Source organism: Bison bison, unplaced genomic scaffold (genome assembly GCF_000754665.1).
Source record: "Bison bison bison isolate TAMUID 2011002044 unplaced genomic scaffold, Bison_UMD1.0 scf7180017864527, whole genome shotgun sequence".
NCBI lineage: Eukaryota > Metazoa > Chordata > Mammalia > Artiodactyla > Bovidae > Bison > Bison bison.
The window spans coordinates 10,183,210-10,195,511 of record NW_011495078.1 but is presented as its reverse complement, the minus strand read 5'-3'; the positions used below and the strand labels follow the sequence as shown (position 1 = coordinate 10,195,511).

General features: G+C 48.4%; 1 protein-coding gene across 1 annotated transcript in view; it reads right to left on the bottom strand.

Annotated features, from left to right (window-relative positions):
* Positions 1 to 12,302, bottom strand: part of TMTC4 (transmembrane and tetratricopeptide repeat containing 4) — a 50,679-nt gene that overhangs the window by 23,321 nt on the left and 15,056 nt on the right. The window contains exon 5 of the mRNA XM_010831484.1: positions 2,813 to 2,910. Coding sequence (XP_010829786.1) covers positions 2,813 to 2,910 — 98 coding nt within the window. The remainder of the gene's footprint in view (positions 1 to 2,812; positions 2,911 to 12,302) is intronic.

The window sequence follows — 12,302 nt, the reverse complement described above, 5'->3', positions numbered from 1 at the left end:
ATGTGGGCAGAAGTAATTAGGCACCTCTTGGAGGTTTGGGCACAGACCAGAGCACACCCCACCCTTGGTTTCCCATCCAGTTGGCTGTGGAGGAGATGATGGAGGTGTCTGGAGTAGTACTGGAAACCACCCTGAGGATGGCAGAGCCCCACTGTGTGGAGGATGGGGCCACCTCTGCCCATGACTTTTAGGGGGATGACCAATAACTCCAATTATGACCACCTCTATCCATGACCTTTAGGGAGAAGGCCAGTAACTCCAATCAAGACCAACTCTACCCATGACTTTTAGGGGGATGACCAATAACTCCAATTATGACCACCTCTATCCATGACCTTTAGGGAGAAGGCCAGTAACTCCAATCAAGACCAACTCTACCCATGACTTTTAGGGGGATGACCAATAACTCCAATTATGACCACCTCTATCCATGACCTTTAGGGAGAAGGCCAGTAACTCCAATCAAGACCAACTCTACCCATGACTTTTAGGGGGATGACCAATAACTCCAATTATGACCACCTCTATCCATGACCTTTAGGGAGAAGGCCAGTAACTCCAATCAAGACCAACTCTACCCATGACTTTTAGGGGGATGACCAATAACTCCAATTATGACCACCTCTATCCATGACCTTTAGGGAGAAGGCCAGTAACTCCAATCAAGACCAACCGTACCCATGACTTTTAGGGGGATGACCAATAACTCCAATTATGACCACCTCTACCCATGACCTTTAGGGAAAAGGCCAGTAACTCCAATCAAGACCAACTCTACCCATGACTTTTAGGGGAATGACCAATAACTCCAAGTATGCAAAACCCCTGGCCCTAGGAAGTGTGATACTGTAGCTGCACTGATGCTAACAGCTTCCAGCAGCACCACCGCAGCTCCTTTCTAGTAGGTATGGCTGCTCTTAAAGCTCTGACACCTGTGGTTACAAGCTGAGGGCTCATCTGGCCTGGACTCTACCCTTTACCCTGCAGTGGACTTTCCATAAATGTGGCTGCTGTAGACAACGCCATGTAGCTGAACTCCCTGTTGGAACCAGGCAGAGCGGTCAGAATATACACTGTATGGATGGTTCAAGCTGCCCTTCTATGACATGGGGCCTTCGAACACAGAGCTTCATGGCAAAGAGGATCAATCATAAGTCGTCAGAAGCCAGTGGTAATTTGTGGTTCTCAGCACAAGGGTGACATCTCTCCTCAGCAACCCCCATACATGCTGGGAGCCATTAATTATCCAGTACACAGGCCAGCGCTGGGTTAATCACTTCCCAGAATCCTCGTTTTATTCACCCGTGTGATGCATGGTTGTCCTGGGTCAGAGGACCATTTCTGCCCGGGTGTGAACCATTTTCTAGAAGGCAGGAAGCTCCCTGTTGAGCTGCGCTGTCTTCTTATGCCACGCGTTTTTCTGCCTGTGAGCAGCTATAGGACAGTCACCCAGTGCTGATGCGGTCAGGCTGTCATGAGGACTGAGCCCAACACGAGTCTTGGGCTCTCTCCCTTCCCATTTAAACGCGTCATCAAAATGGCCACATTCTAGTCAGATTTTTGGAAACCTGCTCAACATCACCCTATCTTTATTCATGAAAATTCAACCTAATTTTTCAGTGCTTTTCTTAACGGAGGTGGGAGTCGCTTGGGGGCCTTGTGAAATGCAGGTGCCACAGCAGGCCTGTGGCAGGGGGAGGTATGAGATCCTAAATCTCTAATAAGCTCCCAGATGGTGTCAATGCCACTGGTCCTCAAGCCACACTTTGAGACAAGCAAGATTCCAGGACGGCAGTTCTCACAGAATGATTTTCACCCCCTACCAGGGGGGTGTGCTTGGCAACGTCTGGAGACATTTGAGGTTGTCACAACTGAGGGAGGAGGTGTCCTTCTGGCATCTAGTGGGTAGAGACCAGGGATGTTGCTAAAATATCCTATGATGCACAGGACACGCCCCAAAGAAAGAATGATTCAGCCTCAAATGCCAATAATGCCAAGGTTCAGAAACACTGGTCTAGAGCAATCTTTTAAAAAAGTAACTCATGAAGTTCTAGTATCTTTGCACAGCAATTCTTTCTATACTGTTTCCTAGCTAGCTGACCTTAATTGTACAGATTGAATCCAATAAAACCATTTATCTTTGCCTCAACTGGTGTCCAGCCCCAAAGAGCTTGGACCTGGGAAAGGAAGATCCTTTCCCATGGCTTCCTACATGGGCATGCCCCATATCCCTAATGTCTCAGTTTCCCACTGATAATGTAAGGCAGGAAATTAGCTAGAACAGACAAAGAGTGCATTTCCATGCTTCTCCCTTCCAGGGGCTTCTTCTCAGATCAGACGTAGGGGGCGCACATCTGGACCCTTCAGAGCCCCCTCCTGTTCCCCCTGACATTTCCGGACGAAGGCAAATGTAACATAACACACACCAATGCTTGTTAATCAGGACCAGAGACAGCAGTAGGGTCACAACATGGCTGTACTTAGGACTGCTGCAACATGAGAGCACCCCAGAAGGGCCACAACGCTCTTTCTTTCCTCCAGGACCTCTCCACAGGGGCCAGTCACCTGCTCTTCAGACGTGTCCCTTCTCCGTGCCCACCAGCTCTAATGAATCAACTGAGACACTCAGTTCCCACCTGAATCACCGGGAGCATGGTGGCACCTGTAATCGGTCCAGAGGGGGCTAAGTTGAAGACGGGCAATAGGGGTACAGCAGAGGGGTCCCGCCGGCAGGGCAGTGCACAGTGTCTTCACGGGAGGGAAACGGGTGTAGGGAGCAGGGCTACCCCACTGAAGGTGCCTGGGGTCTTACCAGCACGGTGATTCCTTGCTCTTTGCACAGCATGGCCACTGCTCCCAGGAGGATGCTCAGCAACACCCAGAACGTGGAGTGGGTCCCCTCCTTGTTAGCTGCCGACCAGGAGAAATGACAAACACAGAGTCACACGACTCAGCTTAGTCTTGGGAGCTCCTGGAACTCAAATTCTCAGCGTGCACCTTTGATAGTCACCATTTAAAAACACAGTTTGGTATTCGGATGGCATTTCTCTGTGGGCCAGTGTGTTAGATCCACATTTCTGGTTAGATGGTGGTAGCTCAGCTGGTTACGGAGAAGGCAATGGCACCCCACTCCAGTACTCTTGCCTGGAAAATCCCATGGATGGAGGAGCCTAGTGGGCTGCAGTCCATGGGGTCCCTAAGAGTAGGACATGACTGAGCGACTTCACTTTCACTTTTCACTTTCATGCATTGGAGAAGGAAATGGCAACCCACTCCAGTGTTCTTGCCTGGAGAATCCCAGGGACAGGGGAGCCTGGTGGGCTGCTGTCTATGGGGTCACACAGAGTCGGAAACGACTGAAGTGACTTAGCAGCAGCAGTAGTAGCAGCTGGTTAAGAATCTGCCTGCAATGCAGGAGACCCAGGTTTGACCCCTGGGTTGGGAAGATCCCCTGGAGGACGGCATGGCAACACTTCAGTACTCTAGCCTGGAGAATTCCATGGACAGAGGAGTCTGGCAGGCTATGGGTTCGGAAAGAGCTGGACGTTTTGGACTTTTTTTGTAACTCAGATACGACTGAGTCACTAACACTTTCACTCTCTTCGTGGCATACACATCCCCTTCTCAAGGGTCCCCCAGCAGGAGCCCAGAGCCTTCAGGAGGCATTGCAATGCAGCCCTGGTACAAAGACATCTCAAGGCAGAGTTCCCAGGGGCGAGGTCCTTCTTCCCAGCCCACCGGTCACCTAACAGGCTGTTCTGCCAGCTTGTGCCGAGGACTCCCACTGGTGGAGGAGGCGCTGCATCTGGCTACCCCCCTCTGCTCTGAGAACCTCTACAACTCCCGGGGTCGGGATCCAGCACTGCTCTGAGAGCGTCTACCACTTCCAGGTGGAGTCTGGGCTCTCTGAACCCCAGATGCCTTAAGAACACCTGCTCTGCTACCAGCGTGGACGAGTTCTGAAGGATGCCGGACCACTGAGTGCACCTGCACGGATACTCAAGTATCAACAGGAAACCGAAACCTCAGCAGAAATGTGACTGTGGCAGTAAGCCACCTGCTCTGGGTGAGGCTGGGCTCCAGGAATGATCGATGTCCAGATGGTCCCTGGACACCTTTTGATGATGGACAGGGAGGCCTGGCGTATGTGATTCATGGGGTCGCAAAGAGTCAGACACGACCGAGCGACTGAACTGAACACCTTTTGAGGAAGGAGGGTCTGCTCTCTACCAGCAGAGGGTGTGGAGGATGCAATTCCGGGACCAGAGCTGACCTGCTCCCAGGAGGAGAGGAGAGGGCACGTGCGATACTCCTCTCTGTTCTCTGTGAGGCCCTCAGCTCCTCACCGAGGTCGATGGTGAACAAACATTTTATAAAGACCTAAGTGTGAGGTGGGGCAAAGTGAACCTGCTTGGAGGAGGTGCCTCTGGGTCTTGGGTCAGCTCTGCCTAACCAGAACTCCTGGCCTAAATTCAGCACCACCGTTCACCACATGACCTGGAGCAAGTTACTTCTGCAGCCTCAGCGTCCTCATCAATAAAATGGGTGCAACAATAACTGTATCTTCCCTACTCGAGTGAGAAAAAAGGTATACGAGAAATACCTGCCCATTTGTGTTGAAAGTTACATATAAAAGTTGCTTGTACATGCAAAACATATCCCTGGAGAACACTTAGGAAACCAACTCCAGTAGTTTCTAAACTGTTTTTTTTTCTGTACCATGCAGCTTAATCTTAGTTCCCTGACCAGGGATCAAACCCAGGCCCTGGCAGCCAAAGCGCCTGTGTCCTAACCACTGGAATGCCAGCGAATTCCCTCTAAACAACTTTAAGAAGAAAAATTTGGATAGGAGAGGGAAGAAGTCTTACTTTTCACTGCAAAACCTTTCATACAATGTACATTTTTAAAAACTATGTGCATGAATTAAAACCATACTAAAAACTAAACATCAAAAAACCAAACAAAAAACCTTGGTAGACTGCTGGGACCACAGAAAGCAGTCACTGTTTGTTGCACATAAATCAGCAAAACCACCCCAGGTTCAAGGGAGAGGGTCTCCAATGGGGCTTTGATGCAAGGGGGTGACTGATCTGTCACGATGTCACCAAAATGTTCCAAGCTCACTATGCGGTGACAAGATATACCGTAGTTCTCATTAAACTGCTTGAGCAGAAAACCAACAATTAAGGTACGTATGTGAGAGAGACAGGGAAACAGAGAGATGCATCCTGAATGAAGTGGCTATCTGGGCGTCATCAGCAGAGCCCCAGACCAAAGTCCTGGGCTCCCTGTCCGGGATCGGCTGCGGGGTCTGGATGCTGCTAACCTGGAGCTTTCCACGTGTGGCTGGAAACTCCTCTCAGGATGCTGAGGGGCTGCACCCAGCCAAGCCCTCTGCACTCTCAACAAACTGTGAGCAGGACTGACCCCTGTGCTGTCTGAGGGCCCAGTCGGCTGGGAAAACGTCCTCACTCACACATAGGCCTCGGGGGCTGGAGATCTGGAAGTCAAGCCAAAGGACATACAGGCTGACGCTGTCTGATCTTTTCAGCTTTTCTTGGGAATCTCTGTCGGATTTCCGGGATTAATGTACAAACAGGCAGAACTGACAGAATACAAAAAAGTTTTATTTGGCTGTACAGTCGAGGCACCCGAAGGCTTTTCACCAGCCCAACTGACTGATAAAGCAGTAAAGCCTCACTGATTTGGACTCCACTGTCCCGAATCAACCAGCACTCTTGTTTTAAGTCTTTCTCATCTGCTGCTTCCTGCCGTTGACAGGATGAAGGGGTCCCAATGCTGAAAACAGCACTTAAGGCCTTCCTTACGGGGTGACACAGCCTCTCCAGGTTCCCTGGGTCTAAATTCCAAGCACACAGGCCAATCTACTCTCACTGGGCTTTGCATGTTCCCTTTTCTTAGGCTAGAACGCCCCAGAAGAATCCTGTGGCCGTCAAAGGTCACTTAGGCTGTGTAGCCTACACTCCTGGGCAGCCTCCCTTCTGGTTCACTTGTTTTATTCACAGTTGCAACAACAGCAAATGGTCCTACTGTGTGCACGCCTGACTGCCCAGTAGCAGGATCTGTCCCATGCACCGCGGTGCCCCTAACTGACCCCCTACATTAAGTCAGGCCCAGCGGTAGCCCCCTAGACGGCCCTCAGCACAATCTGCCAGTGTGTTCTTCTCATACTTCACTACAAATGCTGACACGTGGGCCAGTTCTCAGCACTGTAGGATGCTCGGTGCCTCCCTTGTTTCTACCGCCCCGCCCCCCGAGAAGCCAGCAGCCCTCCTAGCTCTCAGCTGTGATGACCCAAAACATCAGGCTTTGCCAGATGTCCTGGGTGGGAGGGGATCACGCCCAGTGGAGACCATTAAACTAACTAGTGCCACTCACAGCGTGTGGGCCTGCCCTTGGATTTTCTAAGAAAGGCAGATGCTCAGGACCCCCCAGCCCAACCAGACCCTTGGACTCAGAGACTCGAGGGTGGAGCCTCACCAGAAGCCTGTTAACCAGCCATCCAGGTGATTCTGATGCCACAGGCTGAGGAGCATCAACCTCGGGGGGAAGCTTGCTCATAGTTGCATCCTGGGTACCAGGCCTGGCTCACTGGAGCATCTTCTCCAAGCACCAGAATCTGGGGCACCTGATTACCTATCAGGAGGGGCAAAGAACTGACAAATCATAGAGCCATAATGTAGGAACAGCTGGAGTGCTTCCAGGAGGTCGTGCCTGTGATCTCCCTGGCAGTGATGGCAGAGTGGGAATCCCTCCCAAGACGCTGCAGGCAGGGGGCCACATGGCTGTGACTTCGAGAACGGATAGTCCATTTCAGTTTTAACTTCGAGTGAGCTCATGCCTGCCTTCTACCTGCCTCCCACCGTCCTGAGCAGCATCTCTCCAATATCCCAGGTGGCACAGTGCCTAGAAGCCAAGTTGTCTTTATTGAAAACCATGGTATATCAGAGTATTTAGTTCCATCAAGCAAACTAAGGATAATTCCACTCGTAGAAATTAATTACACTATACATGTAACACCAAGAGATCACAATTACGAGCCCCAACCCCAATACTCCTGTTACATTAGACATGATTTCATTGGGGTATTCATATATTTATTGGGATTTATTATTTTCTTTGGGTTTCCCTCAATAGCTCAGTTGGTAAAGAATCCACCAGCAATGCAGGAGACCCTGGTTTGATTCCTGGGTTGGGAAGACCCCCTGGAGAAGGGACAGGCTACCCACTCCAGTATTCTGGCCTGGAGAATTCCATGGGCTGTATATAGCCCATGGGGTCACAAAGAGTTGGACATGACTGAGTGACTTTTACTTTGAGCATTTGCTAGCAATCAGCAGCAGACAAGTGTTTATAGACACCAAGGCATTGAGACCTTTAAAAAAATATGGCCAAAGTAGAGGTAAAGCTAATGGATCACTTAATTCCTCTTAGGATGTGATTTTGAGAAAAGTCCCACAAGTTTTAGCAGGTGAGCACAGGGGTCCAGGCCAAGCAGCGGCGTCACGCTCACTCCACATCACGCCAGAGCATGGCATCCCACGCCTTCTGCCGCACGACAGCGATAGGTGGAGGGGACCCCACAGGGCTCGCCCTCTCCTCTCAGTGTAGGGTGTTCCCTCAGCCCTTCCTCCTGTAACACGTCATGCTGAGTCTGCGGCCAACCACTTTCGGGATTTGCTCGTATCAGCAGTTTATGTGCAAATGTGTGTGTGCTCAGTTATGTCTGACTCTTTGCAACCTCATGGACTATAGTCCACTAGGCTCCTCTGTCCATGAAACTTTCCAGGCAAGAATACTGGAGTGGGTTGTCATTTCCTCCTCTAGGGGATCTTTCTGACTCAAAGGCAGGTGGATTCTCTACCACTGAGCAACCCAGGAGTCCCTTATATGCAAATAGATACCCTTTAATTATAAATGAACACATTAATTACCGTGGAGTCTCCCACCCTGGCTCCTGCGCCCTTGAAAACCCCACACCTCAGACCCAGCCGTTGTTTTCATATCCACGAGGCATCAGGTTCAGTAGTTCACTAGAAACCATGATGGAGGGACTTCCCTGGGGTCCAGTGATTAGGACTCCGGGTTTCCACTGCAGGGGGCATGGGTTCCATCCCTGGTTGGGGAACTAAGATCCAGTAAGACACATGGAGTGGCCAAAAAAACCCTTCCAAAAACAAAAAAACCAAATGGACTGCTTCCCGCCTCATCCCTTTAGCGGAATTTGATTTTTTTAAGCTTCTATTCCCACAGTTTGTGTTCAGATGTCTTGACACATACTATGATTTCCCAGTGTAATGTTCCCTGATCTTAACATTTTAGTCCCTTGATCATTTTACATTTCTTCCTACAAAAACTGAATTAGCTTGTGTTTTACTTGACTGTAACATGGATTAATTCCACCCCGCCCTCCACGGCTCAGTAGTTTTGGATAGGAAAAAAATTCCCAGTTCCTCCATTAAAACACCCAAAGGACTGCTCTTGAAAGCACTCTGTGAACACAAAGGTAAACTACCCCAAGACTCACATTCCACTTGCCTGGAATTTAAAATGGATTTCTCCTTAGATGGCTCAATCTGAGATTTTACCAAAAAAAGAACACATTAAAAAACCACAACCTCCAAGTTCTTTGACAGCCTTCTCTCTAATCTCACCTCATAATTCCACCACACCACTCAAACTCCAAGTTTCTTTAAGGGACTCAGGCTCCCTCCACCTCTCAAATCCTCAGCAAATTGTTCTGGGAGCATCCTACTCTTTAATTTTCCTTATACTTCTGGTTTGGTTCCAGTATGGAAACATGTAAAAGAGGATGACAATGATTCTGTGCTGAAGAAGTTTTTTCAGTTTCAGTGATTATTAAATATGAGTGTCACTTTCCCAGCAATAAAGAATCTGCCTGCAAGGCAGGAGACCCGGGTTCGATCCCTAGATCAGAAAGATCCCCTGGAGGAGGGCACGGCCATCCACTCCAGTATTCTTGCCTGGAGAATCCCGTGGACAGAGGAGCCTGGCGGGCTACAGTTCACAGAGTCGTAAACAGTCGGACAAGACTGAAACAACTTAGCAGGAAGGCAGGTCACCTCTCAACAATGGTAATTTCAGGGCTCATTTATAAACCAAGCAAAGGCTTTACATTCGGAAAACCAACTCTAAACCACCACGGTCCAAGAGGAGGCATGGTGGTTGGGGAGCACTTGAAATTTACCTGGTCCCTATTGAGACATGTTGGAAGGATCAAACTCACTACCTAATTTCGAAGACTCCATATGAAAGAATGTCAGCAGCTCCATAATCTGTATACTGATTACATGTTACAACTACAATATTTTTGATATTTTAGGCTAAGAATCTATTGTTAAAATTCAGCTAATCTGGTTTTTTCTTTTTGTATAACATGGGCTACTAGAAATTTTGCGATGACCTGAGGGCTCACATCGTACTTCCTACCACACAGCACTGTCAGCGTCACATGCTCAGAGACCCAGCTCATCCATGAAATGATCTACACGGCTGTTTATAATCCAAGTCTGCCTTCGAAAACTCGGCAAATAGGAAGTGACTTGCTTATTAAAATTCACTTCTTTCTCCTCCAGCCCCTACCAGATTAGTCACTTGATTTGCTATCAGGAGTCATGAGACAGCATGCACACACTTCAGTGTTTCTGCAATCCAAACTGGAAAGCTGAGCTTAACAGCTGACTCTTAAACTGGAGAGTTAGGGCCCAACCCTTCCATATAACTTCACAGTCAGCCCCCACTGTGTTCCTTGGTATTTGCTGGTCTGTATCCGTGGATTCAACCAACTTTTGGTTCTGCGATATTGAAGTGCATATTGAAAAAAATCCACCTACAAATGGACTTGTGCAGTTCACACCCATGGACTAACTATACTTTTAAACTATCTCATATAAATCAAAGGGGTCCTCTTTACAAATGTGTGGAAGGGAGGTGCATGATAAACCAAGGCCGGCCTACAAAGTATTGATAAAGTATCTCTAGTACTGGAGACAATCAAGAAAAGCCTTATAAAAATTAAATAATCAACTGGGAAAGTGGTCCTGAGTTTAGGGGCAGCACAGCCTAGTAGACTTATGGTCATAAGACCTCCTCTAGCATGGCACCCCACTCCAGTACTTGTGCCTGGAAAATCCCATGGACGGAGGCACCTGGTAGGCTGCAGTCCATGGGGTCGCTAGAGTCGGACACAACTGAGCTTTTCACTTTCATGCATTGGAGAAAGAAATGGCAACCCACTCCAGTGTTCTTGCCTGGAGAATCCCAGGGACGGGGAAGCCTGGTGGGCTGCCGTCTATGGGGTCGCACAGACTTGGACATGATTGAAGAGACTTAGCAGCAGCAGCAGCATAGTTTTACCATGTACTTTGCCAAATTATTATTTTCTTTGAGTATTAATTTGTCAAAGTGACTAAGGCGAACAGTTGCAAATATATACAGCATAATCTAGATAAATCTGGACTTGTGTTTTTGTATGTTTTTACTTAGTAACTAATGTAAGCTATTCTTTTATTCCCAACTTTGAGCATTTTATTTTTATTTATTAAAAAAAATTTTTCTTTTTTTGGTCATGCCTCCGAGGCATGTGGGGATCTTAGTTCCCCAACCAGGGATGGAACCTGCACCCCCTGCATTGGAGGCACAGAATCTTAACCACTGGACACCAGGGAAGTTGCCTGATCATTTTAATAAGACAGTTGAAACTGAAAACAGTAGGCCACCTTGCATACAGCTGGCACTCAATAAATACTGGATGAGTCAACAGTTTTATTTCGATGTCTATTAGAAGCTTTACTATATTATTATATTTCAAAGGCAATTATGAGATGTAATTAACACCGAAAAGTTAGTAATTTATTAATGTGAATAAATACAGCCGGAAGTTCTCTTCTCACTTTTTAGTCTTTGAACCTCCTCACAACGGAATAATCTCTGTCATACAAGAGATTCTTTTTTAAAATAGTTTTTAAAAAATTACATAATATTAAAAACTTAGGAAAAATGGATCATTTTCATTTTAGAATTAACAGCTAAAAACAGTAAAAATAAATCCTGAGAGGTGGATATCACCTCCAGTACAACTGCATTTATGAGTACTTTTATTCAAAAAGTCTTACGCAAATAGGGAGTTTTAACTGATGCACCGTTCGTTGTTTACTCGCTCAGTCGTGTCAAATTCTTTTGTGACCCCATAGACTACAGCCCAACAGGCTCCTCTGACCATGGGATTTTTCCAGCAAGAATATTAGAGTGGGTTGCCATTTCCTTCTCCAGGGGACCTCCCCCACCCAGGGATCGAACCCGAGTCTCCTGTACTGCAGGCGGATTCTTCACCCCTGAGCCACTGGGGGAAGCCAAAGTGGTGTCAAACTCTGTGTAAGTGTCTCAGGCTAAGAACTCTCCATCTCAAATCTGTCCAATCTGCTAAGCTTTAAGCAACAATGGTCCAGGAGAGAAAATGAAAAAAGCAAACACAAAAAAACCCAAAAAACTATTCTTACAGCATGCAACATCTCTCACAACTTGCTCTAGGAGTACTGTACAGCGTTCGCAAACATCAACCTTTTATAATCCAGAATTTCACAAAGACTGGCTTGGAAAATGCTTTCCTTGTTTCCGTGTCTGTCTCTGAGGTAAGGCAATCCCTTTAGTAAACCGAGGCAAAGCCTGAGGGGCAGCAGGGGCGGCGGCGAGGGGAAGGAGCACGGTGGGGGAAACAAAAACCCCACAAGTGATAACAGCAAGACCCTGGTCAGCGCCAACACTCCCAAAAGCCTAACAGATGTGAGCAATTCAGGGAAGGGCTGAGTGGCGGACTTGGCACGGCGCTCGAGTGGGGAAGCTGTCGTTTCAGGGGAAAAAAAAAAAAGCATCGCACGCCAGTAGCGACCGTCTTCCCCAATCGACGCCCACGTCTCGCCGCCCGGCCGCCCGGAAGCCGGCGTGCGTCGCGGTGCGTGGGCGGAAGTCACTGGACTCCGTCAGGCTGCCCCAAGCTCCCTCGGTCAGACCCCAGAGCCGCACAACGAGCATGCGATTCTCCTTCCAGGAGTGGGAGCCAAGCAAGCGGCGCTTCCACCCGCGGAATGAGGCAACTCGGAGGCCACTCTCCTAACTAAAATAACGGGGGTGGGGGTGGGGTGGACATTTTGGGAGGATCGAGCCCGTGTAGCAACCCTGGAGAAAAGAGAACCCACGTGAATACCGCAGTCACAATTCAAATGGCAGCAACTCCAAATCTACAAAAAAAAAAAAAAGCAAAC